At 40.2% G+C, this 27,617-nt stretch overlaps 1 protein-coding gene and 1 pseudogene across 4 annotated transcripts in view; one reads left to right on the top strand and one right to left on the bottom strand.

Moving 5' to 3' along the window:
* EPG5 (ectopic P-granules 5 autophagy tethering factor) overlaps nucleotides 1–27,617 on the top strand; it is a 131,532-nt gene that overhangs the window by 72,378 nt on the left and 31,537 nt on the right. For 3 of the 4 annotated variants that reach the window (XR_009733305.1, XM_061400057.1, XM_061400059.1), the window contains exons 27-35: nucleotides 697–859; nucleotides 13,612–13,754; nucleotides 15,228–15,384; nucleotides 17,602–17,796; nucleotides 18,739–18,952; nucleotides 21,253–21,401; nucleotides 21,974–22,175; nucleotides 23,572–23,644; nucleotides 24,634–24,737. Coding sequence is in view for 3 of the 4 variants with exons in the window: in XM_061400057.1 (XP_061256041.1) it covers nucleotides 697–859; nucleotides 13,612–13,754; nucleotides 15,228–15,384; nucleotides 17,602–17,796; nucleotides 18,739–18,952; nucleotides 21,253–21,401; nucleotides 21,974–22,175; nucleotides 23,572–23,644; nucleotides 24,634–24,737 (1,400 nt within the window). In the remaining variant the exon portion in view is untranslated. The remainder of the gene's footprint in view (nucleotides 1–696; nucleotides 860–13,611; nucleotides 13,755–15,227; nucleotides 15,385–17,601; nucleotides 17,797–18,738; nucleotides 18,953–21,252; nucleotides 21,402–21,973; nucleotides 22,176–23,571; nucleotides 23,645–24,633; nucleotides 24,738–27,617) is intronic. The other variant, XM_061400058.1, reaches the window with a different exon arrangement.
* Nucleotides 25,224–26,770, bottom strand: LOC133237696 (nucleolar RNA helicase 2-like; annotated as a pseudogene).

The raw sequence follows: 27,617 nt of genomic DNA, 5'->3' as shown, positions 1-27,617 counted from the left end.
GCACCACACTGCACAGGCTCCTTGCAGATTACTGAGATAATACAGTTAGGACAGTGTTGAACTAGCTTATCTGGTCTCCACACGTCGGTTTGAGTCCCTGATGCCTAAGAAGTCGCTATGTGTGTGCCCAGTCACTGAATTGTGTCTGGCTCTCTTGCGACCCCATGGCTCTCTGTCCATGTGATGTCCCAGGGGAGAATACTGGAGTGGGTTGCCATTTCTTTCTCTAGGGGATCTTCCTGACCCAGGGCTTGAACCTGTATCTCTTGCATTGGCAGGTGGATTCTTTACCACTGACCTTCCAGGGAAGCCCCTAAGAAGTCACTGGTACTTAGAAAAAAGGTTCCCCCTTAGGATGATTAAATTAGCACGAAATTCTCATTTGTTCTTGTGTACTTAAGGGTTCATTTAAAAAAAAAAACATTGTTGATATAACACAAATTTTAAATGGAGCTTTGTTTCTAGCCAAAAAGTTGTTATACTTTTCTTTCCTTTCTTAACTGTCTTGTTGACCAGTGACTGCCAGGGAGAAGGTTTGGGTAAGTCTTAGCACACACTTTTGGTCTCTTGTTACTGTGAGATTCTTGTGTGTTATTGTTCACTGATGCAGGCTGGGAGTGACTGGAAGCCTTTATCACTCATCATAAAGTTTTTCCTAAGACTTTTAAAATAACTTCTCCTGATGATGTCTTTCAGAACTGCAGCTCTTCGGGAATCTCAGCAGGTTGCGCTGGATAGTGAACTGTTGGACACAATGCCCAAGCAGTATGTTAATCGAGAAGAACAGACCACACTACATTTGGAGTGCAGAGGCAGTAGTGGTAAAAAGTGCCAAGGAGCAGCAGTTGTAACAGTTCAAGTAAGATTGAGTTTCCTCATAGTTCAGAGAATTTCATTTGAGTTCCTAATATTGGCATATCATTGAAAAAGACTGAAAGAAATATTTAGTACATCATCCATGTCCCACATTTAATAGTTTTGGGGAGAGTGAAGCTGCCCGTATTGGAATGTCCCCTGGAGAAGAGCATGGCAACCCACTCTAGTATTCTTGCCTAGAGAATCTCTTGGACAGAGGAGCCTGGCGGGCCACAGTCTGTGTGATCACAAAGAGTTGGACATGACTGAAGCGATTTAGTACAGCACCAAGCTACACACAAAGCTGATCACTTACTTCCATAAGTGCTGATGAGTCTTCCAGGACAGACAGACAGAAATGAAAAGAAAAGTGGAATCGTTGAGATGATTCTAAGAGAGAGGGGCTCCAGCTGGATTTTAAAAGATTTTGGTGATGATAGTTTGGATTCAGTGAGAAGAATGTGGGAATGGAGTCACTATCTAGGGGTCAGTGGCTCGATCCGTCTGTTTCAGTTGTCTTGGGGAGTAGTGATAGGAATTCACGTTGGGAAGGTTGGAGCTCACATTGGAAAGGATCATCACCTGGGATCTTCCCAAGTAAAGATGTTTGCTGCAGATAGTGGGGAGTCACTGAAGACAGAGGTAGGAGGGCCGCGTGGAAAGCAGATCACTTGGGCAGAGTTTGTCAACAGACCAAAGTTGGGTCTGTGACATTGTAAAGACTTCAAACGGAAGGTTAGCTTTAGCCAACATGTCATAGCACTTAATTTATGCAAGGTACCATCTAAACACTTTATATAACTTATTTTATCCTCACCACAACACCGAAAGGTGGATATTCTTTTTGTCTGTATTTTTCAGATGAAGAAATACAGGCAAGGAGCAATTAAGTTACATGCCCAAAGTGATGGTGCCAGTGTAGGGCAAAACCAGGAAGGCCCAGGCAGAGTGCATGCTCCTTAGGCAATGCAGCTTGCTGTTCCTGCAAGTGAATTCAGAATTCCCTGAGCTGTGAAAGAAATGCTTGGAGAGGGGCGCTGGCTGCTGCTTGACTACACCCACATAAAAATGGCTCCTCTTTTTTGTTAGCTTTTACAAGTTGGGGGACTTATTTTTCTGACTTTTGGTTGTCTTTCAAAAATGTCCCTTCTTTTTGTGCCAGTCCTAACAATTCTAATGTAGCTTTCATCAGTCTCTTCTAGGAGACTATTTTCTCTGAAATGTCTTCTTTGAAATAAGTTTTATAGTCATATTTTTCATTACTTTCAATTTTTGTTTTTTTTCCAACATAGTTGTATGCATCTATTAAGAAACTTGACCTGGAATGTGAGATTGCTAAATATTGAGACAACATCTTTGGCCAGGTGCTTTATGGAGTTACTTTTCTTTCTGTGTGTGTGTGCTTCAGTGTGGTTTATTCCTTCCATTGCTAATGCTTTAGAAAGACTGAGGTAGAGAAGTATTTAAGAAGGATCACTTGCTAAAATAATAAAACAGGAAGAAAAGTTTGCCAGCTGAGGGTGGAGTTTGAGTTGGTGGGAAAAAGGCTGAAAATGCATCTCGTTGTAATGAAAAAGGAACCTTTTATTACCAATCTGTGTTTTTACAAATACAGTGTTTTTCCATATTTTGAAATTACACATCTATATCAGGCTGTTAATTCTATATAGAGAAGGGAATTCTCCTAAAATGCATTTTTGTAAGTGACTGTTGAGATAAGTACAAAGAAATGTTTTTCCAGTTCTGGCTAATAGCTTACTCTTTGAAGAGTTGTAAATATTTGCTGTCCCAGCCAAAGATAAGTCTGACTGTGTGACTTCTTTTTAATTTGCAGAGTCTTGCGATGGAAAATACCACCCAGCAGACCTGGGAGCTTTAGCTCTAAGCCTACCAGTGACCTTTTTTCTTTTTCAGAAAAAAGGATCATAATCTTGATTTATCTGAACCCTTGAATTGAAATTTCTTTTATAACCTTTAGTTTGTTAATTTTGAAATAAAAAGCTACATCTTTTCTAAAATACCTTCAAAGTAATTTTGATTGAAGGGAGATCAGAAAGAAGATGATATATGACAAGAATTGAATGAATATGGTTTAGATTTTGCTTTTACAGACAACACAAAAATATTTATGCTTATTTTCAAAAGTAAAATTGGTAGATGCTAAGATCACTTGAAGAAAGAAGTAAAAAAAATGAGAAAGGATAGAGGAAAAAAGAGGGGATTTTATAGATTCTTGAAGAGTTTGAAAAATAGTTGTGTTTTGTGGCCATAACCTCATTAGAAATATCCAAGTTTTCTTAAAGCACATTTTAATTTTCTGCTGACCTTTCTTGTTGCCCTGTGATTTTTCAGTTTGGGAAATCTCATCATTTGGAAAAATCCAGAAGCTTGGGAAGTTCCACTGATGGCTCCTAGAAATATCAGTATCAGCAGTACTGTTTACTTCTGCCATTATTTTGCCTGATGATGCTGATGTGCCAGGGAAATTAAAAATGTAAAGACAGCAATCAACTTTCGTAGTCTGAGGCTTAAGTAGGATTTCTTTGGAAGGTTATATAGAAATTGCTAATTACAGCTGTCCTGGGCAGTACTTACTGGTCATAATGTCTAGGAATTGAAGATAAAATTATTTTTTGCTCCTTGTCTATGGCTGAGAGCGAAGTAGAGGAAAATTGAAGCTCTAGCTGCCATGAAGTTTGGGGATTATGTATGCAAGTCTGTTAGGTTTGCTCTGATTTTTTGTTAAAGATTGTACCTGAATCTAAAGTCACCCATTACACAAATGGATAACTTTAGTTTGTAGAAAGAGAGGTGTTTTTCAGGAAAAGGGAAAGTGAGTTCTGAGTGTTTATGGATTCATCAGTAAACTGTCACTGGGAGAGAGTATTCCTACAGGAGTTAGATTATATAATTGCATGAAACTGTAGCCCTTATACAAACGTGTGTCCAGTGGACACTTCATGGTTGTGACTAGTAGTGTTGATCCTGTTTGACATCGTTCTCGCATCTGGTGATGCTGTCATGAGGCCTCTTCTAGACTCTTCTAGTCTCCCTGAATCTGTAGCCACTTCTTAGTTTCTTCCAGGGTTCCTCTTCATCTGCTCAATGCTTGGATTACTGGTTGTGCTTGGTTCTACTCCTGATCCCCTTCTTCACTGCAATATATGCTGCTTTTTGTCTTCTGTCTGTGCTAGAGTTCGTAATCTAGGATTTGTGACTGGTCTTTGGTGGGTCAGTGAAGTCCCTGAAAGTGTATAGAAAATTTTTTTTCTGGAGAGTTCATAGATTCAGTCGATCCTCAATAGTCCCTGACCCCTAAAAGGTTAGTCCCTTTGTTGATGATTCCTGTTCTGTTTGTCAAGTCCAGAATTCTCTCTTGAGTTCCAAATCTAGACTTCTTGCTTACTTAGCATCCTATCAGTGTCCCAATGATAACTCTGTAGGTCCCAAACTAATCTCATCTTTATCCTTCAAACCTATTTTTTTCTCTAATTCCACTTACTTGGGCTCCCAAGATGAAGACCTAGGCATCAGAATTCACATCTGCAATCCCACCGCTATACTTCCCATCTAGTCACTTTCCAAGTCATATTGGTTCTGCCTTTGAAATAACTTTGAATGTATTCTTTCTTTGTTTCTGTTGACATTGCCCTGTGGTCAGCCCACTTCTCCCCTGAACTGATATACCTTCCTGTCCATAGTCTTTCTCCCTGTCTAGCTCATTTTTCCCCATTCATCTTTTAAAACTCAAACTGATCTCATTTCCAGGCTAAAAACCCGTGTTGGTTCTTGCATGCTCAGTTGCTCATTTGTGTTCAACTCTTTGCAACCCCATGGACTGTAGCCCAGCAGACTCCTCTGTTCATGGGATTCTCCAGGCAAGGATACTGGAGTGGGTTGCCATTTTCTCCTCCAGGGGGTCTTCCCGACCCAGGGATCGAACCTGAGTCTCCTCCACTCCTGCATTGGCAGGTAGTGTCTTTACCACTGAGTCGCTGGCTTCGCCAGTATAATGGTTCTCTAGTACCTAAAAAGAGTTATGTCTCTTAGGACACTTCATAATCTGTTCTTGATCTTTTTCTAGCACATCATTTACCCTCTCTCTCACGCCCTCAACCTTCTGTTTTTTAGCAGCTTGCTCCTTTTCTGTTCTGCAAAGGTGACATGCACATTCTTTTGTTCTTAGCCCTGTGCTGCTGTTTGTTCTCCCCGACTCATATCTGGGCTGCTCACCCTTTCATTCCTTGGTTCAATCAGCATCTTTTCTTGAGATCTTTCTTGACTCCTCTAGTCAGACTGAGATATTCCTTCCTCTCGTCACAGCTTGGGGAGAAGTGCTGTCATAGTCACCTGCTCTTTTTCCTACAGCCTGTGACCTCTTTGGGAAGTAGAGTTGCTGTCATTACTCGTCTCTGTGCCTGTACCACCTAGCACGGCTCTTGGCACATGATAGGTACTTTTAGCACCTCTGAATCAGTCAGTAAAGCCACAAGCACAACACTTTCTAGGTTGTATTATAACTGGTTTTGTGTTACTACTTCTGTAGCTGTTGATAAAGTTTGAGTTAGCTGCGGGTCAGGATCTTGTCTTTTTCATGTTTATATTGTCAGTGTCTCACACAGTCAGTGCCACAGAAAGAACGTGTTTGAAGAAATGAAGAGAATACAAACTCTTCATAATAGTCTCCCTGAAGACATTATTTGACTGTGGAAGACATGGAAATTGGAACTTTTTACTACCAGAAATTGGCAGTCACTTTTGATTCTGCTTACCTTTGGCCAAGTTAATGCTTAATTGGCCAGCTTGATGCTTTCTACAAAATCCCAACTTTAACAACACACACTTCTACACTTACCTTTTTAAGTGAACAGGCTTCTCCTGGGCATTCAGTCTTGGAAAGTGGTAAGGATGGTCATACCTCAGTGCATTGCTTTATTTCTCAGCCTGGTTCAGTGTATTTCTTGTCCCTTGCTTGGGTACTCTCATATCCCAGGTAAACTGCTAGGGACTTTGCTTATATTATCTCACTTGAGCTTCACAGAATGAGGAAGATGAAGCGGGTTCAGAGAGGCTTGGAAACTTGCCTGAGTCACACAGCTAGTAAGTGGTTCAGTTGGAATCAAGAGTTTTGCTTTTTCCATTCAGTATTGGGAAATGACTAGGCCATTTTCTTTAGCTGTTTCAGCTGTGATTTCGAAGATGAGTTGATCATGATAGTCAAATCTTACTTGAATTAACATAGTATCCTTTTCTTTCTGTGTTAGTGTGCTAGGATTGCTTGTTTTTCAGTGATTTCATGGGAAATGATTTTTTATTTCAAGTGTAAATTTTAAAATTAAAACATCTATTTTAAGAGTAATTTTGAATGGCTCTTTTGTAAGGATTTCAAACTATGTCATGAAAATATATTACTGCTTAATGGAATTTTCTGTGAGGGAAAGCCCTGGAAATTTCCAGTTGTCTGCAGATGTTTGAACTATGTATATCTTGTTTGGGGTATACAGAAGCCAAAGATATTTTATGGCAAGTGGGACGTGCCTCTTCTGTGGTTGCCTCTCTTAACAGAAGCCTCTAATAATCAGTGATATTCCCTGAGGAAATGGGGTGATTTATAATAGGGTTCCTTTTGTTGTACTTTGGTATTGTGGGGCATGTTCGCTGGACCCAGGATTGATTTATGATCATGTGAAAAATTTGCTCGTTTCTGGAAATGAAAGACCTACTGAGGGCCTCACATTATTGTAACAACTTACTGAAGCACATGTTCGTGCAACTTTTGGATTTCTTTGTCTACTTAAAATGACTCAAGTGGAAGGGCTTCCAACATGCTGCTTTTTGTCTACAACTTGTAGTTGTGAGCTGGTGATCATTCAGTGTCTCTCACCTCCAGTGTAGTAAGAAAAGAAAACTTTTAACAGAGGTGGGAGCTATGAACGAAAACAGGTAAACTAGGAAATTACGATAATTTGGGGATGTTTCTGTGAGGAAGTCTGAACTTTCCTGAACTAATTAATTTCTTTACTGTTTAGCATTAAGTCGTTTCTACAACATGGAGTGGTGGTCTTAAAGTTGGAGTCAGAGAGAGCTTTTAGTCTCATCTCTCTGCATTTCCCTGTTAAGTGAGCCTCTCTTCTTTCTTACTCATTGTCTTTCCACTTCTCTTCATTATTGCTGTCTTCCTTCCTCCTCTCAGATTCTTTCCCTCTCTTTGGCTGCTTGCTCTCCAGGTCAGCCAAGGGCTGTGACTCTCAAAGACCCAGTCTAATTGTAGTTGGTGACAGATTTGCCAAAAAGCCAACTGCACATATTCTTAACACATTTTGGGCTATTAAAGATTGACCTGTTACTTGAAAGACTTAAAATAAAATATTTGTATCGGTTCGTTATGTGGTTTACTGGAAACAGTTTACTTTCTTTAATCTTTAGTTTCTCCAATAATAAAAATTAATCGTGATTATCATTACATGTTCTTGGAGAGGCACTTTTCTGCCTTTTGATTCATGATAACAGCTTATCCTTGAAAAGTTTTGTGAAGATTTTTAACACAACATTGGTGAGTTTTATGGAAGAGTTATTATGATCATAAAAGTAGGTGGTCAACGTATCATCTGTTAGAGTTGAGCTGCACTAGGCTGCTATGCAAAGCAAAACAAGCAGGACCATTGTACTTTGGGAGCATTCGATCTGGAATTTATGAAAATAAGCCTGGGGGGGATATCACTGTGGTGGTGGCTGAGGCCTGGGTTTGGGAAGGTGCATGTAAAGGAAAATGTAGCCTTTACTGCTCACCCATGTGATTGGGGAAGACCAGGTAAAGAGACTGGAGGGTTTAAAATTCCTGCCTTCTAAGTGTTCTGGTCTTTTCAGCATTTCCTGCCATGCCTGCAAGATAAGTCCCAATTCCCTCACCAGCTCTAAAGGTCTCCCTAAGACAGGCCGCTTTGCTCCCCAGTCCGATTACATTGCAGTCTTCAGCCCTGACTCCCTACTTGGCTGAGCTCCTCTTTGCTGTCCCTCTCTCCTCCTTGTCCCCACAGCTGCTACACTGGTTCTGTCTTTGGGTTGCAACCTGGGCCTAGGATATTTTCTGCATCTATCCACAGGCAAAAAAGGACATTAAAAATGCACAAACCAAGTAGTTATTACTTAGGTCACCATTCAGTTAATTAGAGAAAGGGATATTAACAACCCCCTCAACTAAGAAAGACATAATCTGAAATAAAGGATTGTTGTTGCTCAATCACTAAGTCATGTCCAGCTATTTGCGACCCCATGAACTGTAGCACACCAGGCTTCCCTGTCCTTCACTATCTCCCTGAGTTTGCTCAAGCTTGTGTTCATTGAGTTGGTGATGCCATCCAACCATTTAATCCTTTGTTGCCCTCTTCTCCTGCCCTCAGTCTTTCCCAGTATCAGGGTCTTTTCCAATGAGTTGGCTCTTTGCATCAGGTGGCCAAAGTATTGGAACTTCAGCATCAGTCCTTCCAATGAATATTCAGGGTTGATTTCCTTTAGGATTGACTAGTTTGATCTCCTTGCAGTCCAAGGGACTCTCAAGAATCTTGTCTCTAGAGCACCGTAGTTTGAAAACATCAGTTCTTCAGCACTCAGCCTTTTTTACGGTCCAGCTGTCACATCTGTACATGACTATTGGAAAAACCATAGCTTTGACTATACCGACCTTTGTCAGCAAAGTGATGTCTCTCTGCTTTGTAATACACTGTCTAGGTTTGTCACAGCTTTTCTTCCAAGGAGCAAGTGTCTTTTAATTTCATGGCTGCAGTCACCATCTGCAGTGATTTTGGAGCCCAAGAAAATAAAATCTGCTGTTGTTTCCATTTTTTCCCCATCTATTTGCTATGAAGTGATGGGACCAGATACCATAACTTAGTTTTTGAATGTTGAATTTTAAGCCAGCTTTTTCACTCTCTTCTTTGACATCCATCAGGAGGCTCTTTAGTTCTTTTTCATTTTCTGCCATGAGAGTGGTATCATCTGCATATCTGAGGTTGATATTTCACCTGGCAGTCTGAATTCCAGCTTGTGATTCATCCAGCCTGGCACTTCCCTTGATGTACTCTGCATATAAGTTAAGTAAGCAGAGTGACAATATACAGCCTTGATGTACTCATTTCGCAATTTTGAACCAGTCCATTGTTACATGTCCGGTTCTAACTCTTGCTTCTTGAGCTGCATACAGGTTTCTTAGGAGGCATGGTAAGGTGGTCTGGTATTCCCATGTCTTGAAGGTTTTTCCAGTTTGTTGCGATCCATGTAGTCAGAGGCTTTAGTGTAGTCAGTGAAGCAGAAGAAGATGTTTCTCTGAAATTCCCTTGCTTTTGCCGTGATCCAGTGGATGTTGGTTATTTTATCTCTGGTTCCTCTGCCTTTTCTAAATCCAGCTTGTACATCTGGAATTTCTTGGTTCATGTACTGCTGAAACCTGACTTGATGGATTTTGAGCATTACCTTGCTAGCATGTGACATGAGTGCAGTTGTGTGGTAGTTCGAGCATTCTTTGGCATTTCCCTTCTTTGAAATTGGGATGAAAACGGACTTTTTCAGTTCTGTGGCCACTAAGTTTTCCAAATTTGCTGGCGTATTAAGTGCAATACTTTAACAGCATCATCTTTTAGAATTTGAACTAGATCAGCTGGAATTCTGTCAACTCCACTAGCTTTATTCATAGTAGTACTTCCTAAGACCCACTTGACTTCACACTGCAGGATATCTGGCTCTAGGTGAGTGATCACACTATCATGGTTATCCAGGTCATTAAGACCTTTTTTGTACAGTTCTTCTGTGTATTCTTGCCACCTTTTCTTAATATCTTCTGCTGCTGTTAGGTCCTTGCCATTTCTGTCCTTTATTGGGCCCATCTTTGCATGAAGTGTTCCATTGATATCTCTAGTGTTCTTGAGATTTCTAGTGTTTCCCATTCTGTTGTTTTCCTCTATGTCTTTGCGTTGATCACTGAGGAATGCTTTCTTATCTCTCCTTGCTATTCTCTGAAACTGCATTCAGCTGGGTATATCTTTTCCTTTCTCCTTTGCCTCTCACTTCTCTTCTTTTCTCAGCTATTTGTAAGGCCTCCTCAAGACAACCATTTTGCTGTCTTTCAGTTCTTTTTCTTTGGGATGGTTTTGGTCACCACCACCTGTACAGTGTTATGAACCTCTGTCCGTAGTTCTTCAGGCACCCTGTCTATGAGATCTAATCCCTTGAATCTATTCGTCACTTCCATTGTATAATCATGAGGGATTTGATTTAGGTCATACCTGCATGGCCTAGTAGTTTTCCCTATTTTCTTCAATTTAAGTCTGAATTTTACAATAGGAGTCATGATCTGAGCCACCGTCAGCCCCAGGTCTTATTTTTGCTGACTGTATAAAGCTTCTCCATCTTCAGCTACAAAGAATATAATTAATCTGGTTTCAGTATTGACCATCTGGTATTGTCTGTGTATGCCAGTATGTTCTCTTGGCAAAGAGAACTCTGTTAGCCTTTGCCCTGCTTCATTTTGTACTCCAAGGCCAAGCTTGCCTTAGGTATCTCTTGACTTCTTACTTTTGCACTCCAATCCCTATGATGAAAAGGGTATCATTTTTTATGTTAGTTCTAGAGGGTCTTGAAGGTCTTCATAGAACTGTTCAATTTCAGCTTCTCAGCCTTAGGTAGGGGTTGGGGCATGAAAAGTGAAAGTGGAAAGTGAAAGTCACTCAATCGTGTCTGACTCTTTGAGACCCTATGGACTGTAGCCCTCCATGCTCTTCTGTCCATGGAATTCTCCAGGCCAGAATACTGGAGTGAAGCCGTTCCCTTCTCCAGGGGATCATCCCATGAACCCAGGTCTCCTGCATTGCGGCAGATTCTTTACCAGCTGAGCCACCAGGGAAGCCCAAGAATACTAGAGTGGGTAGCATATCCCTTCTCCAGTGGATCTTCCTGACTGAGGAATTGAACAGGGGTCTCCTGCATTGCAAATAGATTCTTTACCAGCTGAGTTACCAGTATTGGGGCGTAGACTTTGATTACTGTGACGCTGAATTGTTTGCCTTGGAAAGGAACCAAGATCATTTTGTCATTTCTGAGATTGCACCCAAGTACTGCATTCTGGACTCTTGTTGACTTGTAAGGGCTATGCTTTTTTTCCAAGGGATTCTTGCCCACAATAGTAGATATTATGGTCATCTAAATTAAATTTGTCCGTTTGCATCCATTTTAGTTCACTGATTCCTAAAATGTCAGTGTTCACTCTTGACTTTGCCTTCTTGACCACATCCAGTTTACCTTGATTCTTGGACCTAACATTCCGGTTTCTATGCGATACTGATTTTTACAGCATTGGACTTCACTGTCACCACCAGACACATCATCCACAACCGGACACCAGTTCCACTTCGGCTCACCCTTTCATTCTTTCTAGTTATTTCTCTGCTCTTCCCCAGTAGCGTTGTTGTAGTTCAGTTGCTAAGTCATGTCTGATTCTTAGCAACCCCATGACTGCAGCACGCCAGGCCTCCCTGTCCCTTGCCATCTCCTGGAGTTCACCCAAATTGGTGTGCATTGAATCAATGATACCATCCTACCATGTCATCCTCTGTCACCCCCTTTTCCTCCTGCCCTCAATCTTTCCCAGCATCAGGGTCTTTTCTGAGTCGGCTCTTTGCATCAGGTGGCTAAAGAATTGGAACTTCAGCTTCAACACCAGTCATTCCAATAAATATTCAGGGTTGATTTCCCTTAGAATTGACTGGTTGATCTCCTTGCTGTCTGAGGGACTCTCAAGAGCCTTCTCCACCACCAGAATTTGAAAACATCAGTTCTTCGGTGCTCAGCCTTCTTTGTGGTCCAGCTCTCACATCTGTACATGACTACTGGACAAACCATAGCGCTGACTATACAGACCTTTGTTGGCAAGTGATGTCTTTCCTTTTTAATACACTGCCTAGGTTTGTCATAGCCTTTATTCCAAGAAGTAAGCATCTTCTAATTTCATGGCTACAGTCACCGTCTGTGGTGATTTTGGAGCTCAAGAAGAGAAAATCTGTCACCTTTTCCACTATTCCCCCTTCTATTTGTCATGAAGTGGTGGGACCAGATTTCCAATATACCCTAGTAGCATATTGAACACCTGCTGACCTGGGGGGCTTATCTTATGGCTTATCTTATCTTATCTTTTTGCCCTTTCATATGTTCATGGGATTCTCAAGAATACTGAAGTGGTTTGCCAATCCCTTCTCCAGTAGACCATCTTTTTCTGAACTCTCCATCATGTCCAATCTATCTTGGGTGGCCCTGCCCCGCATGGCTCATAGCTTCATTGAGTTACACAAGGCTGGATCCATGTGACCATTTTGGTTAGTTTTCTGTGATTGTGGTTTTCATTCTGGGGGCCATGGGACTGTAGTTCTTGCTCCTTCTGTCTGCCCTCTGATGGATGAGGATAAGACTTGTGCAAACTTCCTGATGGGAGGGACTGGCTGTGGGAAAAACTGAATATTGGTATGGTGAGCAGGGCCATGTTCTGTAAATCTTTAATCCAATTTTCTACTGATGGGTGGAGCTGTGCTCCCTCCCTGTTAGTTGTTTGGCCTGAGGCGGCCCAGGCTCTATGGTAGGGCTGGAGTTGTCCTCCAGAAGGACTTATGTGACACAGGCTTTCCAGAACTACTGCTGCCAGTGCCCCTGTGGACAGTGCCACAGTCCCTGTGGCAGTCCATTGTTGACCAGCACCTCCACACAGGACCCTCAAACACTCACAGGCAGGTCTGGCTAAGTCTGGGGGGGGTCACTGCCCCTTTACCCTGCGTCCTGGTGCGCACAAGTATTTGTGCCCTCCAAGAGTCTCTGGAGGGTGTGGGGTTTGATTTAAATGTGATTGCACCCCTCCTACCGACTCATTGCCTCTTCTCTTTTGTCCTTTGACGTGGAGTATCTTTTTTTTGGTGAATTCTAAAATACTCCTGTCAGTGGCTGTTCTTGCAGGAGAAGATGAGCACGTCCTTCTACTCTACCATCTTGATAGGATAGTTCTAAAAAATTGAAATAACTTTAGTTGTTTTTTTTTTTAAACCTCAATAAATTCTTATTTTTCACATCTTTGCTGAGAACCAGTAAAACTCTATGAAAGACCAGATTTCAAGAACCACTGAATTAATCAATTGCTCCTTCCTCAGCATGCAACCGATTTGGTCATTTCTCATATTTTATCTTACTTTTGGTGTTTCTTTTATAAATATATATCTTTTCTTCTTCCAGTTGATTTATTAACAGATTTGTGTCATCCTGTTTTTATGGTTTTGTGCAGATGAGACCTGCAGCCCTAGTGTCAAATTATGTATGTTTCTGGATCGGAAGAACAGAGAAGGGTTACAGCTCTGGGGAGGGATGGTCCACAGAAGGGGGCTTGATGTGCTTCAAGAAAAGCCCCAGGGGTGGAAGCCATTGAATTTATTTTTGATGAGAATTGGAGCATTGAAGCATAAGTGGCATAGAACATAGCCTACCAAAAAAAGCTCTGAACCAGCAACAAACTAATTCAAGTTTGATTCTTCATGAAAAGCTTGAGATTCTTAGTTATTTTTTTGACATTTTTTCCCCCATCCTCCTCAGGTTCAATTGAGAATTTTGAGTTACAGTATTAGTTGTAATAATATTCTCTTTATCAAATACCCAGGATATTTGTAATAAAGTGTCTGCTGTAGAAACCTGTAGGGGCAAATAAATCTGTTGACCACTCTTAATTTTTCTTAGTTTGAAGGTATGCATAAGAATGAAGCAATAAGCCAACAGCTTCATGTTTTGCGAAAAGAAGTGAAGCAGTTGCAAGCAGAAGCTGCTAAACCACCATCACTTAATATTGTGGAGGCTGCTGTGCATGCTGAAAACTTGATTACGTAAGTTTTGAGGGCGTTATAATTTAAAATACTAGTTAGTTACTACTGATAGCAATCATACGTGCTACTATCCCCCTAGTCACCTACTAATTAACTAGTATAGAAATTAGCAGCCTTTGGACCAAATCTGACCTGCCATCTATTTTTATAAGTAAAGTTTTATTGTGACGTAACCATGCCCGTGTACTTATTTAATGTGGATGGCTTTTATGTTCCAATGGTGGAATTGAATGTTACGACAATTTATAGCCCATAAAGCATAAAATATTTACTGTCTGTCTCTTTATAGAATAATTTTGCTGACCCTTGAATTAGGAGGTGATACATTACATTAGAATTTAATCTGGAGAGATTTAGTGCTTAAGCTTTATATTAAAGGCACATTTACTCAGGAAGTCATCATCATTAGTTCAGATTATTGAACAAAGTTTGCAGTGGAATTGCTCAGGGCTCACAAGTGTAGTTGCCGGCTTGCATTTGACCATCCATGGTGGTTTCTTTTGGAGCTCAAAGCCACCAGGATATTACCTAGTTGACTCACCAGCAGCTAATCCCCCTGTAGATTAGGATGGTGGTGTGGATGGGGTCATTGAGACCTTTTGTGGGTTAGATTGGAAGGGTCTGGGAAGGAGGAGGAGATAAGGTGAACAAGAGGTTGCTGTTTCTTTTTCTAGAAAAGAAACTCAAAACAGAGTAAGAATTAGAAGAGATATCTTTTATACTAGGATCTTATTCTATACAAAAATCTTTTTCTTCAACCTAAGTCATTGTTTTAGGTTTTAAAATTTAGAGAAATCAAAGTTCTTATTTTTAAAAACATGTATTTATGTAATATACAACATTGAGTAATATTTGAATTAATTGGATAATTTGGAAAAATTAGATGTAAAATTGTGGATTACATACAACTATGAAAATATTTAATGTTAATAAAGGCTGATTTTCCTCCCTCCAAGAGGACATAAAATCATTTCTGTATATTGAAAATAAGTTGTTGGGCTTCCCTGTTGGCTCAGGCAATAAAGAATCTGCCTGCAATGCAGGAGACCCAGGTTTGATCCCTGAGTTGAGTAGATTCTCTGGAGAAGGGAATGGCTATCCATTCCAATATTCTTGTGTAGAGAATTCCATGGATAGAGGAGCCTGGTGGGCTGCAGTCCATGGGGTCACAAAGAGCTGGACATGACTGAATGACTAGCACACTTTGACTTTGACATATGAAAATACTTAATGTTAATAAAGGCTAATCCCCCCACCCTCACTCCAGGAGGACATAAAATCATTTCTGTGTGTTGACAATAAGTTGTTGGGTCAAGTTGTAAGCTATCCTGTGAAGTATTTCTAAAATGACATTTGTGTGGGGCTCTCAGGACTCTTAAGGATATTGCCTGAGAAATGAAGAGTATCAGAGAAACACCGAGGGTCTGAATTCTCTTACTGTAGACCAGTAGCCTTACCAGTGTTTTCCCACAGGGCCCTAGTGAATGCCTACCAGTCGCAGCCCACTCCTGGGGTTCAGAAGGTTGGCATCAGCCTCTTCTTTACTGTTGTGGATTATGTCAGTGATGAGACCCAGCGTCATCCTCCCACAAGGCAGTTCTTTACTTCATGCGTTGAGATCTTGGGACAGGTAAGGTTATCCTGTGTTTTTAGCCTTATTTACGTATGATGAGTCCCTGCAGTGTCCTCATTAGATATAATCAGGGTTGACTCCACACTTAAAGGTTCAGAGTCTTACCTAAGTTAGAAGCCCCTTTGAATTGTTTACTTCTCAAGATGTGGTTAGAATTGCTGGTATGGAATTCTGCTTTTCAGAAAGAAATACTAAGTTATTAGTATATGAAAGTCTCCAGGGAGATGTCAAATTCTATTGTATGCTGTTGGTGTTAATAATAGTATTACTGAGACTATTGTTTATAAAATGCTTTTTGATTCATTATTTTATTTCATCCTTTCAATGACTCTCTGTGATTGATAGCATTTCAGTGTTAAAGATGAGAAAAACTAGTCTCTAAAAGATTGAGTGACTTGGCTAAGAAATACAGCTGGTGAGCCCTGGAGACAAGAGGGACCCCAGGTCTTCTGACTCAACATTCAGTGCTTGTTCCACCTCTCCACTGCTGCCTCTCAGTTGCTACTCACAATTTATTTACTTGACTTAACTCTTAAATATATGGATATTTAAAAAGGACAAGGGCAATGAATCCATGCAGACTTATGAAATGTGTCATTAAAGCAAGGAATGCCACTTGCTGTAAAATATAGAAATACTAATTAACCATGTACTTTCTTCCAAATTCAATTAAATGAGTGGTTATTTATTGGATACTTTTAGGGAGGTGATGCCGAGCAGATATTAAAATAGATTTTTTAGAAATGTTTTTCCTAATTATGAAATTGATGAATGCTTATTATAAGCAATACAGACTGTAAAAAGTATAAAGAAGAGAAATTTCTTATAATCCTAATCTGGAGATACTGGTTACATAGCTAACATTTCATTTTAGTTGATCTTGTGTGTCTCTGAGGTCTATAGGTATGTATGTGTAAAAATGATTTATCATTCTTATATATAGATAAAGAAATAGGGATACACACTTAAAAGCTAGCATATGCTATTTTTTTATTCAAGCACATTTTAGACATTATTCCTTGATAATAAATAAAAACCTGTATCATGCTTTTTAATATATAGTGTTCCATGGTACAGATATATTGTAATGTACTGAGCCAGTGCTCTCTGGATGAATATTTAGGTAGGTTGGTTGTTTTGCTGCTGTAAGCCTGAACTAAATATTCTTACATACCTTTGTGAAATTATTAGACTGATTTTTCTAGGATAATTTCTTAGAAGTGTAATCACTATGTCAAAAGGATTAGCATTTGATGTATATTGTCATACTGTCCTCCTGGGAGGTTTATACCTATTTACATTGTAATAACAGCGTTCAATTTATTATTCTCCATGTTAGAACTAACATTAGGACTGATCATTCTTTTTAGGTCTTGCTAATCTAATAAGGGAAGTGGTGCTTTCTGATTATTTTAAGTTGTATTTCTTTAAGTACTAGTTCAATTGCATGATTTTTCAAATGATTTAATAATTTTTTGTGATTTTTCTGGTTTTTGTTTTTTGCACGTTTTCTGCTGGGAAGTTTCTTGCTTTTTGATTGCTTTGAAGAGCTTCTCAGACTGTTAACCTGGTGTCTGGAATGTGTTATAATTTTTCTACTTTGTCGTTTTTCTATAATTTTATGATTCTTTTTGCCATATAGAAGTCAAAGTTTTTATATATTCACATCTATCAGTCTTATCCTTTATTATTTCTGTCTCTTATCAAATTTATCAAAGCTTTCGTAACTCTGAGATTAAATATCAGCTTATATTCTAATACTCTTAAACATTAGAACAAATTAAAACAAGGTGTATATTAATTATGAAAGTTAGCTTTTTAAAAGTATTTAAAGCATATCTCAATAAAATCTACAACCTAGAATCTTTTGTTTTTCTTTTTCTTGACGTAATGCAGAATCATTTTAGATTCTTAGTAATCAAGGTAGGTACACTGCAAATTTCTGGATTCAGATTATCCCAGTATTTTAATCTTCTAAACATTTGCTTTGACTTGTCCAAACCAAATGAATGGATTAGCCAGAATTTTTAATATAAATTACACTGAAAGTGATAGATTTATCTGTGTCAATTTTAGATTTCTTTTGATTGTTTCATATTTTCATTTAGAAAAAATTCTGTTAGCTGTATATACTATTCCTTAAAACTTGGTTGCTCAAAGAAAAGTTGGGGAGGGGAGAATTTGATGACATTTTCCCTTTTCAATTGTTTTTAGGTATTTATCAGTGGCACTAAATCAGAATGCAGAAAAGTCCTTGAGACCATTCTGAAGAACAGAAGGCTTTGCTCCCTCTTGTCTCCTTTCTTCACTCCCAGTGCTGCGCCCGCGGAGTTCATCCAGCTCTATGAGAAGGTGGTGAAGTTTCTGCGCGAGGACAACAGTGATATGATTTTCATGCTGCTGACCAAGGTGACGTGTGACTCAGTCCTGACGTTGTCATTGAGCTGTGGGTACTGCTGCTGTTTCCCTGTGACTCAGAAATGCAGGGCCCTTGGAGCTCTGTCTCCAGGGGGACTGGAGGCAGACAGGCCCTCTTCACGTTTGATGTCATCTTCAAGTAGTCCGATCCCTTAGCTGCTGCTTCTGGATGCATTGATTACGTCATGTAGGACAGTCTCACCACATGTAGTATAAAAAAGACCAGCTCCCAAGCTCTTTAGAAACTTCCTACAGTTTTGAAATATTCATAATAATAATTTGGTACATCCTTCTTTTGAATGTGTCCTGAATTTATACCTTAATTGTGTTTGATAATTGAGTTGTTGATGTGTCAAATGTCACCAGTTGAGAAATTCAGAGCCTTAGCTATCTTGCTTTTAATACTTCTCTGACATCTATAAGTCATAAAACCTGGACATTTTTTAGGACCTGGAGACTGATCGCAATTTTTAGTAGGGAAAAGCATGTTTTATAGTTTGGGATTCTGGAAGGTGAGATCAGCACCCTGACTTTTCATTAACCAATGCCGATTTAGAAACATGGCCACCAGAAGGAGATGGTTCCATTGAGTAGCCACTTGTTTGTGGCAGCGTGACCAGTGAAGAACTACACAGTTCTGATCCTTGTTTTGTAGGGAAAACTTACCAACAATATCCTTAAATTGTAAAAAAGCTCGCGGAGCTGAAAACACTGCCTCTGCGACCCCAGAGAGTGAAGTAGAGATGGAGACATAATGGTACTGTTAGTTATTGGACTAAATTCTTTTAAGTGTATAAATTTTAGTTTCAGTCTTTATGAAAAGCTAAATACTAGGTAAACTTTGACTTTCAAACTACATTGCACATAATTTGCTCTATTGCAATCAACTTTCTAGTGTAAATAAAACTGCTTCTTATTTCTTTTTCTTTTTAGTTCGATCTTAAGCAATGGTTAAACTCCACTAAACCTCCTCTGTCTGATCGTACCAGGCTTCTGGAGTCCATTCATTTGGCACTTACTGCCTGGGGCCTTGAACCAGATGAAGATATTTTGATGCCATTTAATCTTTTCTGTAAGCACTGGACTTACCTTCTTCTCTACCAGTTTCCTGACCAGTACAGTGACATTCTCAGGCTGCTGATGCAAAGTAAGTGTCTTAATTGTGACTGATTAGATCGCAGTGAATGTTCAGTATGACATGAACCATTCCACAGATGTCATCCAAAAATGTAAAAATAATACAAGCATGCAGGAGTTTAGAATTACTAATCTTCACCCAAAATGCTCAATGAATAATGCCCTAAAGGTTGCTGTCTGTAAAAATTGTCTGTTGTCAGGTTGGGCCCTAATTGGGCAGCCACCTCATGCGAAGAGTTGACTCATTGGAAAAGACTGATGCTGGGAGGGATTGGGGGCAGGAGGAGAAGGGGATGACAGAGGATGCGATGGTTGGATGGCATCACTGACTCGATGGACGTGAGTCTGAGTGAACTCCGGGAGTTGGTGATGGACAGGGAGGCCTGGCGTGCTGCGATTCATGGGGTTGCAAAGAGTCAGACATGACTGAGCGACTGAACTGAACTGAACTGAACTCTTAGACATTGGAGTCCACAGTCCTGTGCGCACCCCTTTACTTTGATTTTGCAGCTGTCTTGACTGACGTGGGCCTGCTTACTCTGATGACTATAGATTTGGGAATAGAAGAAAATTTCTCCTTTACAATGTGCTTAATATACCAGTTGGTTTCTTTCTAGTGTCAAAATGGTAGATACATTTAGGGTTCCCTCTCCCTAATTTTTTGACTCTTGTATTTTGCAAATGAATTTTATCCCAGTATAATGATACACTGTTTTTATATTATCCAAGAGAAGGAACAACATTAAATTTCCCAAATTCCCACTGTTTTATCCCCCTCCTGCAGTTTTCCATCAGAGTGTTGGAGAAATAAAGAGTGCAGGCTTTTTAATTTTTGAAATTTCACTCGGCAGGAATTTTATTGAAATTTGAAAAATGAGATAGTATTTATTCATGTAAGCTTCATACTGTTTATTGATGTAATGGAAAACTAAATTTTGCATTATGTCAAATCTTTGTGTTACTTTACGGAAATAGTTTTATGAATTAGCTAATGATCTTATGTATTGGACTACTTGAAGAATGTATAGTCTAATTTTCAAAGCCCTTCAAAGAGTTCATTGTTTCCTATAGCGGCAGGTTGCAAGGTGGGTGGGGAGTGGTGGTACAGAAGTGCACTTGTATAATTTTTAATGCTTATTTACATAGCTAAGTTTTACTCCTAAGTTTTCAAAATTTGATTAAACATATATTATGGATTTTTCCCCTGAAACCTTTTATTTTATTTTTTTAAATATTTATTTATTTGGCTGTGTCAGGCCTCAGCTATGGCATGCAGGATCTTCCTTGGGTCTTGCAGGCTTTCTAGTTATGGCTCACTAACCCAGTTGCCCTACGGTATGTAGGGTCTCATACCCTCACCAGGGATTGAACCCGCATCCCCTGCACTGCACGGTAGACTCTTAACAAAGCACTGGATACCAGGGAAGCTTCCTTCCCCGAAACCTTTTAAAGAGATTCTAAATTGTTTATACAGGCAACCACTGACTTGGATTTAGCAGAAAAGTTTTAATTCGCAGGAAAAGTAGTTCAGTTACAGGCTTAAGACCAACAGTACCACCTCTGTCAGATTCCGTGACCTCCAGCCTCCTGGTGTTCCATCCCTCCCTGGCCATCATGGCAGTGTTCCCAGGGCTTTACCCATTGCTAATCTGTCTTCATTTGCCCTGGGTGAGCCCACTGCAATTTCCCCTGGCTTCACTGCCATCTTCTTGGTGTGCATGACTCCATCCAGACCTGCCCTTCTGAGCCACTGTAGTCTCCTTGATCCAGGCCACTTCCCAGTGGTAAGGGCATGAGGGCGTAGGTTCCTGTCCTCTGGGAAGTGAGTTTTGCAGGTAGCTGAGTGCTGGTTGGTAGTCTCTACTTTTGCATACTGTCTCTGTGTTGCTTTAGGTTTTGCCTGTTACAGGAGTAGGGTGTTAGATGAGTATGAGACGTCTTCTAAAGAGAGCATAGACTCTGCAGTTGTATTCTGTTCCATGGTTCCTTTGTTTCTCTCACATTGTCCAGCCAGAAAGATGGCATCTTTACCATTCCCCAGTCAGGGGCTCACAGATTCCAGCTCAGATGGCTCTGCTGTGTTCACTCCCAGCAGGGTTCCTGAGAATAAGGAAAATCAGGTGTCCACGTGCACAGATCTTTCAGTAGGTTCTCTTAACTTTGGTCTCTTTGCCACAGACCTTTATGAATATGTTTTGGATTTTTACATAACGCTCATTCATTCGTAAAGTACATGTGTTCTTCGATTCACGTTGAAAAGTTAGTTTGTGAAGGATGCTGACTTGCTGTCCTCTGTCCACGCCCTGTAAGGCTCTGCTGAACAGCTGCTAAGCCCCGAGTGTTGGAAAGCCACCCTGAGAGCCCTGGGCTGCTGCACCCCAGGCTGCCAGCAGGGGGCAGCTTCTGTGGAGAGCACGGTGCTTCAAAGTTCTCCTGATGTTCTCTTGTCCGACAAGCAGGTGTGTAGCTCTTGCCTCTATAAAGTTTCTATATGTGTTTCTTTTTCATTTCCTTTGTTTTTTTTAAACAACTGGAACACATTTAAAATTTATATCTAAAAATGCATCTTTTATCTCCAAGAGCCCTGTGCTTTCCTTTGTCAGTCATCTCCTGTTCCCTCCGTCCCCTGCCCCTGTCTCCATGCCCCCGCGCCTGGATCGCCTTTCTCTCGTGCCTCAGTCTGATTCTTGCTCCTCGGTTCCTGAATAGCCCAGGCCCAGCCCTTTTGTATCTCCCCTTGCCACCTTCAGCCTCCTGCTTCACTGGCTCCTTTGAGTAGGTTTCACACAGTTGTCCCCCAGAGCTGTCAGCTTCATCAGTTTTACATGATGTGAGTTCACGTGAATTTATATGAAAAAATGGTTTCTTTGCTTTTGAAAAGGATTTTGAAATCTGTTGATTTACTTTTCATATGCTATATACCTTTGTAATTCGATTATAAAGTCAAAGCTCTTCATCTCAGCCTACTGTAGTATTCTACTGAAAGCACATATTCAGTAAGCATTTTTTAAAATTGGTCATTTTTTTCCAGGTAATGGAGACTATACAGTGGCTGTCAAACTTTTTTTATAAGCTTCGGTTGTCCACATTGGACTTTAAAAGTTTTGGTTTATTCTCAAAATGGAGTCCTTACATGGCAGACATGAAGACATTCTTGGGCTATCTTGTAAAAAGGCTGCTTGACTCAGAAATGGCCTGCTTGGCCCAAGACCCATCTGCCAGCAGCAAAACAGGTAATATGCCTTTAGAGCAACATAGAGCTTAGGTGTTTTGACCTTCCATCAGGAGAGACTTGAATAGACACTAAAATATTTAAATCTTGGTGATAAATCTATATCTGAGTGTTACGAAGAAAAAATAGGAAATAGACAGTGCAAGTGTGAACCCATATGTGTCATACCTGTTCTCACTTACATAGTGGGTGCTTGCTTCACCCGCTCTTTGTAAGGTGAAATACAAAGATAGAGGTTTCAGTCTCCAATTCTCTCTTCCTATTATCTCATTGAGAGTATTTAAGTTTTTATTTTTAAAAAATGTGTGTTATAAAATTATCTCTGACATTGTATTATAGTAAAACTTATCCAATTACAAAAAATTTATTGCAGCAAATGAAAACTGAAGCAGGCTTAGTTATATTAAACATGTTTTTTCTGTATCACCATAGGTTTTTAAGTATATAGATAATTAGATTTTCTAGTTACCAATGATACTGATAAAATGCCAACTTTGTTTCTTTTTTTTCTTAATTGAAGTATAGTTAGTTGATGCACAATATTATATCAGTAGCAGGTATAGAATATAGTGATTCACAATTTTTAAAAATTATTCTCCACTTAATAGTTATTATATAATATTGGCTCTGTTTCCTGTTATACAGTATAACCTTGTAGCTTATTTTTAACTGCTGGTTTGTACCTTTTAATCCCCTGCTCTTACATTGCCCCTTCCCCCTTCCTTCTCCCACTGGTAACCTCTAGTTTGTTCTTGTATCTGTGAGTCAGCTTCTTTTTTGTTATAGTCACTACTTTTATTTTTTGGATTCCACACATGTGATATCATACAGTGATTGTCTCTCAGCATAACGCCCTCCACGTCCATCCACGCTGCTGCAGATGGAAACTTTGGTTCTTTGTTATAGCTGAGTAGTATTCCACTGTGTGTATATGTGTGTATACCAGATGTAGATACCGCATCTTCTTTATCCGTTCTTCTGTTGCTGGACACCTAGATTGCTTCCATATTTTGCCATTTTTAAGTAATGCTGCTGTGAACTTTGTGATGCATGGTATCTTTTTGTTTTTTTTTTCGGATATATACCCCGGAGTGTAATTGCTTGGTCATATGGTAGCTGTATTTTTAGTTTTTTGAGAAACTCCATACAGCAGCTGCACCAATTTACATTCACACCAACAGTGTATAAAGGGTCCCCTTTTCTCCACATTTTCGCCAACATTTGGTGTTTGTGTTGTCTGATGATGGTCATTCTGACGGGTGTGAGGTGATCTCTCGTTGTGACTTGATTTGCATTTCCCTGATGATTAGCGGTGTTGAACATTTTTTCACATGCCTGTTGGCCATCTTCATTTGATGGACTTGTTTCTTGTCTCTAAAAATTTTGCTTTGTTTTAGTGCTAAGATCCCTACATTCAGTAATCATCCAGCTCTTTAAGCCATGGATACTGGTTTTAGAAGACAATGAAAGGTAAATAGTTTTTCTGATATTGAGATTCCTTTGAAATCTATAGACTTAAAGTTCTGATAATGTTTTGGTACAGCTGATGGTTCACAGATTTGATTTTTATATAGGGCAACATTTAAATTTAGAAAATGCTTATTTACAAAGTGAACTTAATACATTTTCTGTTTGTGGAATTGCTAGTCTGATTGATCAGAGCTATTGATTTTGAAGCAAAACTGGACTCTTATTTCCAGCTTACCACAATAAAAAAGTTAAATGAGTTTAGTATTTAATTTCAGAAAAATAAATGTGTTCTCCTGAATTATGTTTTGATAATGTAACACTGCAAAATATGAGACTCACTTGATTTTACCCAGTATCAGTTATTTTTGGGGTACTAAGTTGACTTTCAAATTACTGGGTGGGAATTGCTCTCTCCCAGAGGGCTATCCTTAAACAGTCTGCAAGCTTCAGGATTTTGTGGTGACTGTGAGACTGCTTATCATAATGCAGGCTGCCTGTTTATTTCCAGGATGAGCTAATGGAATTTATTTTTTATATTGAACTTACTAAACCAGATTTAGAACTGAATTTTCATATAAAGAATTTTTTTTTCCTTTGGTTACTTCCTCTCTATTCACTTTTGGTTATCTTTTTACATGACTTTTTTCCCTTTCTGGCTTTAGGTAGAGAAAACTGTTCTCTGAGGCATTTGAAATGTAACCTGAATCCACAAGGGATGGGTTCACGGGTGTAATTGGATGTAAAAAAAAGGTGCTAATTTGATACTTAGTTAGATGACACACTTCTGAAACTTAATTACATTGGAATAAAGTTTAGGAAGGAAAGTCAATAAAATTATGCTATTGATATTAAAAGCTACAGGTCACCTCCAGGGATTTACAGCCTTTAAAGTGATCTAAATGTGTTTTAGGGCTACATATAGATTCTGGGATGGATAGTAATTTAATCATAGTGTTTCCTTTCTAAGTGTATGTTTCTCTTATTTAAAGCAGCCAGCGACATTACCCCTGGTTGGAGAGTGATGCTGTGGTGGCCTCAAGCATTGTGCAGGTGTTCACTGACTGCATTGACTCATTGCACGGGCGTTTTAAAGGTAGGAAGACATTGTATTATGCCTCTGGTTAGTTTTCACTTTTTCCTTAAGTCATTCAGTTAATCTTTTGCCTCTGCTTTCCTACTTTATTTATTTGGTAGGCTATCATCTTTGAACAAGGAGAGGTCCCCCCTACAATTATTTAGTTTTGGTAAGGTAATGCTGAGTGTCATCAGTTATGGAAAAAAGGCCTTTCTGTTTTGAAATTGTGTTTCCCCCATGTTGTGAAAAAAATGAAAGTGTTAGTCACTCAGTCTGACTCTGTGACCCCCATGGACTGTAGCCTGCCAGGCTCCTCTGTCCATTGAATTCTCCAGGCAAGAAAACCAGAGTGGGTTGCTCTTTCCTTCTCTAGGGAATCTTCCTGACCCAGGGATCAAACATGGGTCTCCCGCACTGCAGGCAGATTCTTTACCATCTGAGCCACCAGGGAAGCGGAGGAATTTCTAAGTATAAAGAGAGGTCAACTTACAAAGTATCAGCAGATACATGCTTGACTTAATCTTATAAATTATAGGCAATACATTAGAATATGTAATGAATCCATATACCTTTTCCAAAGGAATAACCAAGACAGAAGTAACGGTAAAGTTATAAATGACAGTCATCAATCAGATGAGATAATTTAGATGAAGCTTGTCTTTCCTAAAGAGATGGGGATTAGGCAAGTGGTCAGGAAGGAAGTACAGTGTGCTTTTAACTTTTAACTCTATGAAAAATAATGTTCAGTTTCATGCTGCTGAGCATAGTTCTGTTTTTGCCATATAAATCCTCTACTTCAAATTACTATTCAAATGCTTTATTAAAACTCTGCTTGGCTTCTGGCCTTTTTTTGAAATCTGTTCTTTTGTTACCACCTCCTGACTGCTGTCCTCTGAAGCTTCTACCTCTTTCCCGCTGTCACCTGACACCTTGGTTGCCTTCCCACTATCCCTGGAAATTGCCGTATCCTTCCCCTGGTTCTTCTAGCCCTGGTTGCTCTGTGGCCTCAGAAAGCTGCCGGTGCTGTGAATCATGCCATTTTTCCTGTACTCTGTTACTGATGCAGTGGGATATCAAAGCAAACACCCTGCCTTCCTTTGAGAAAGACCATTTCCCTTCACTTCGGCATCAGTATCCTCACCCAGTTGCTCTTTAAGTTCTTTCCAAGCATAACTAATGTTTGGCATTTCATTTGAGCAGTGCAAGATCATGGTCACAAAGCCCGCATCTGAGTTGATCATGGAGCGCTTTACCGATGTGGCACCGGAGATGTGGGTCAGGGCTGCTGCCAGGGCTTCCGTTTCTCCCTTCTCCTCAGTCAGCTTCTTGGTTGACTGCTTGAAGTGATCAAGTGCAGTGGGAGACACAGAGTCCATGAGCCTGATGGCATCTTTGCTGGAAGCTTTTATTATCTGTTGCAGAAGGAACACCTGTTCGCTTAAATTTAATTCCTGCTTTTTGTTCCACTTGGGCTAACTGGTATTCTTCCTTGTGCTGATAAAAGCAGATGCAAAACCCCATCCTTCCAGCTCTGCCTGTTCACCTGGAACGGTGAATGTAGGGCTGTATGTCCTTCGGTGGAGAACTTTGAACCAGCAGATCAGCCTCGGGGCTGTCTGACCCACACGCAGCAGCACTGGTTGCAACCAGAACTCTACAATCACCATTTCTGAAGCCTTTTCGGGTGGTTTCCCTTTGCTTCTGTGGAATGTCTCCAGGTAAAGACTGGGCATCCTGCCTTACGGCCACATTCTGTTTCAACTCCTGGGTTTCTTTCTTCGTTTCACAATATATGCTGCTGCTGCTGCTAAGTCGCTTCAGTCGTGTCTGACTCTGTGCGACCCCACAGACGGCAGCCCACCAGGCTGGGATTCTCCAGGCAAGAACACTGGAGTGGGTTGCCATTGCCTTCTCCAATGCATGAAAGTGAAAAGTCAAAGTGAAGTCGCTCAGTCGTGTCCGACTCTTAGTGACCCCATGGACTGCAGCCTACCAGGCTCCTCCGTCCATGGGATTTTCCAGGCAAGAGTACTGAGTGGGGTGCCATTGCCTTCTCCTACAACATATGCTAGTTCTCCCTTGATAACCACTGTACACTCAGATCACGTCCCAGTAACTGCTGCCCTGTGAGTCCAGTGGCACTTGATAGCCAGATACTATACCGTTACTGCCGTTTTCTGTGTCTTTTTACCCATCAGGTCCACTTGTTCCTATGTAGATTTCATGTATTTCTTAGCAACATTATACACCCACCAAGGGCAAGTTGCAGAAAAAAGCAATGTTGGGGATTGTCTTCTGAATCTTTCTTATTGCTACACATAAAATCTCTTATACTTGATCAGCAAAGCCCATGTCCAGCATCTGGTCAACTTCATCCAGGACAACATGCTTAAGTTTGGTGGGGTCTAGCTTGCCATTCTGCAGGTGGTCTTTGGTATGACCTAGCGTCCCAACCAGGATATTGATCCCATTCCATATGCATTCAGTTTGTCCTCCATAGGGAGTTCCACCATAAAAACAAGCCACTGTCAGCTTTTTTGTGATGTCACTGAAGTCTCTGCGTATTTGACTTGCCAACTCCCTTGTGGGTGCAAGAACCAGTACTGGAGGGGCACAGCCTCCCTTCCTATCTTGCAGTTCTCCCTGAAGTTTCTCAACCAAAGGCATAGCAAGGGAGAATGTCTTCCCAGTTCCTGTCCACGCCTGTGCCATCAACTCCTTCCCACTATGGACAGGGTGAAACATCTTTGCTTATATAGGAAACAGGAAGGTCACCACACGGGCTTTGAGAAGTTTAATCGTTTCTTCAGATATGGGAAAATTAGAGAAAGCTGCTTCTTTGCTCCACAGTCATTTCCTGCTATAACTCACTGTTATTTTCTTCACTGGCAGCTTTCT

The sequence above is a fragment of the Bos javanicus genome, chromosome 24, assembly GCF_032452875.1.
Source record: "Bos javanicus breed banteng chromosome 24, ARS-OSU_banteng_1.0, whole genome shotgun sequence".
Taxonomy (NCBI): domain Eukaryota; kingdom Metazoa; phylum Chordata; class Mammalia; order Artiodactyla; family Bovidae; genus Bos; species Bos javanicus.
The sequence above is the reverse complement of the archived record's forward strand: the minus strand, read 5'-3'. Positions and strand labels throughout refer to the sequence as shown.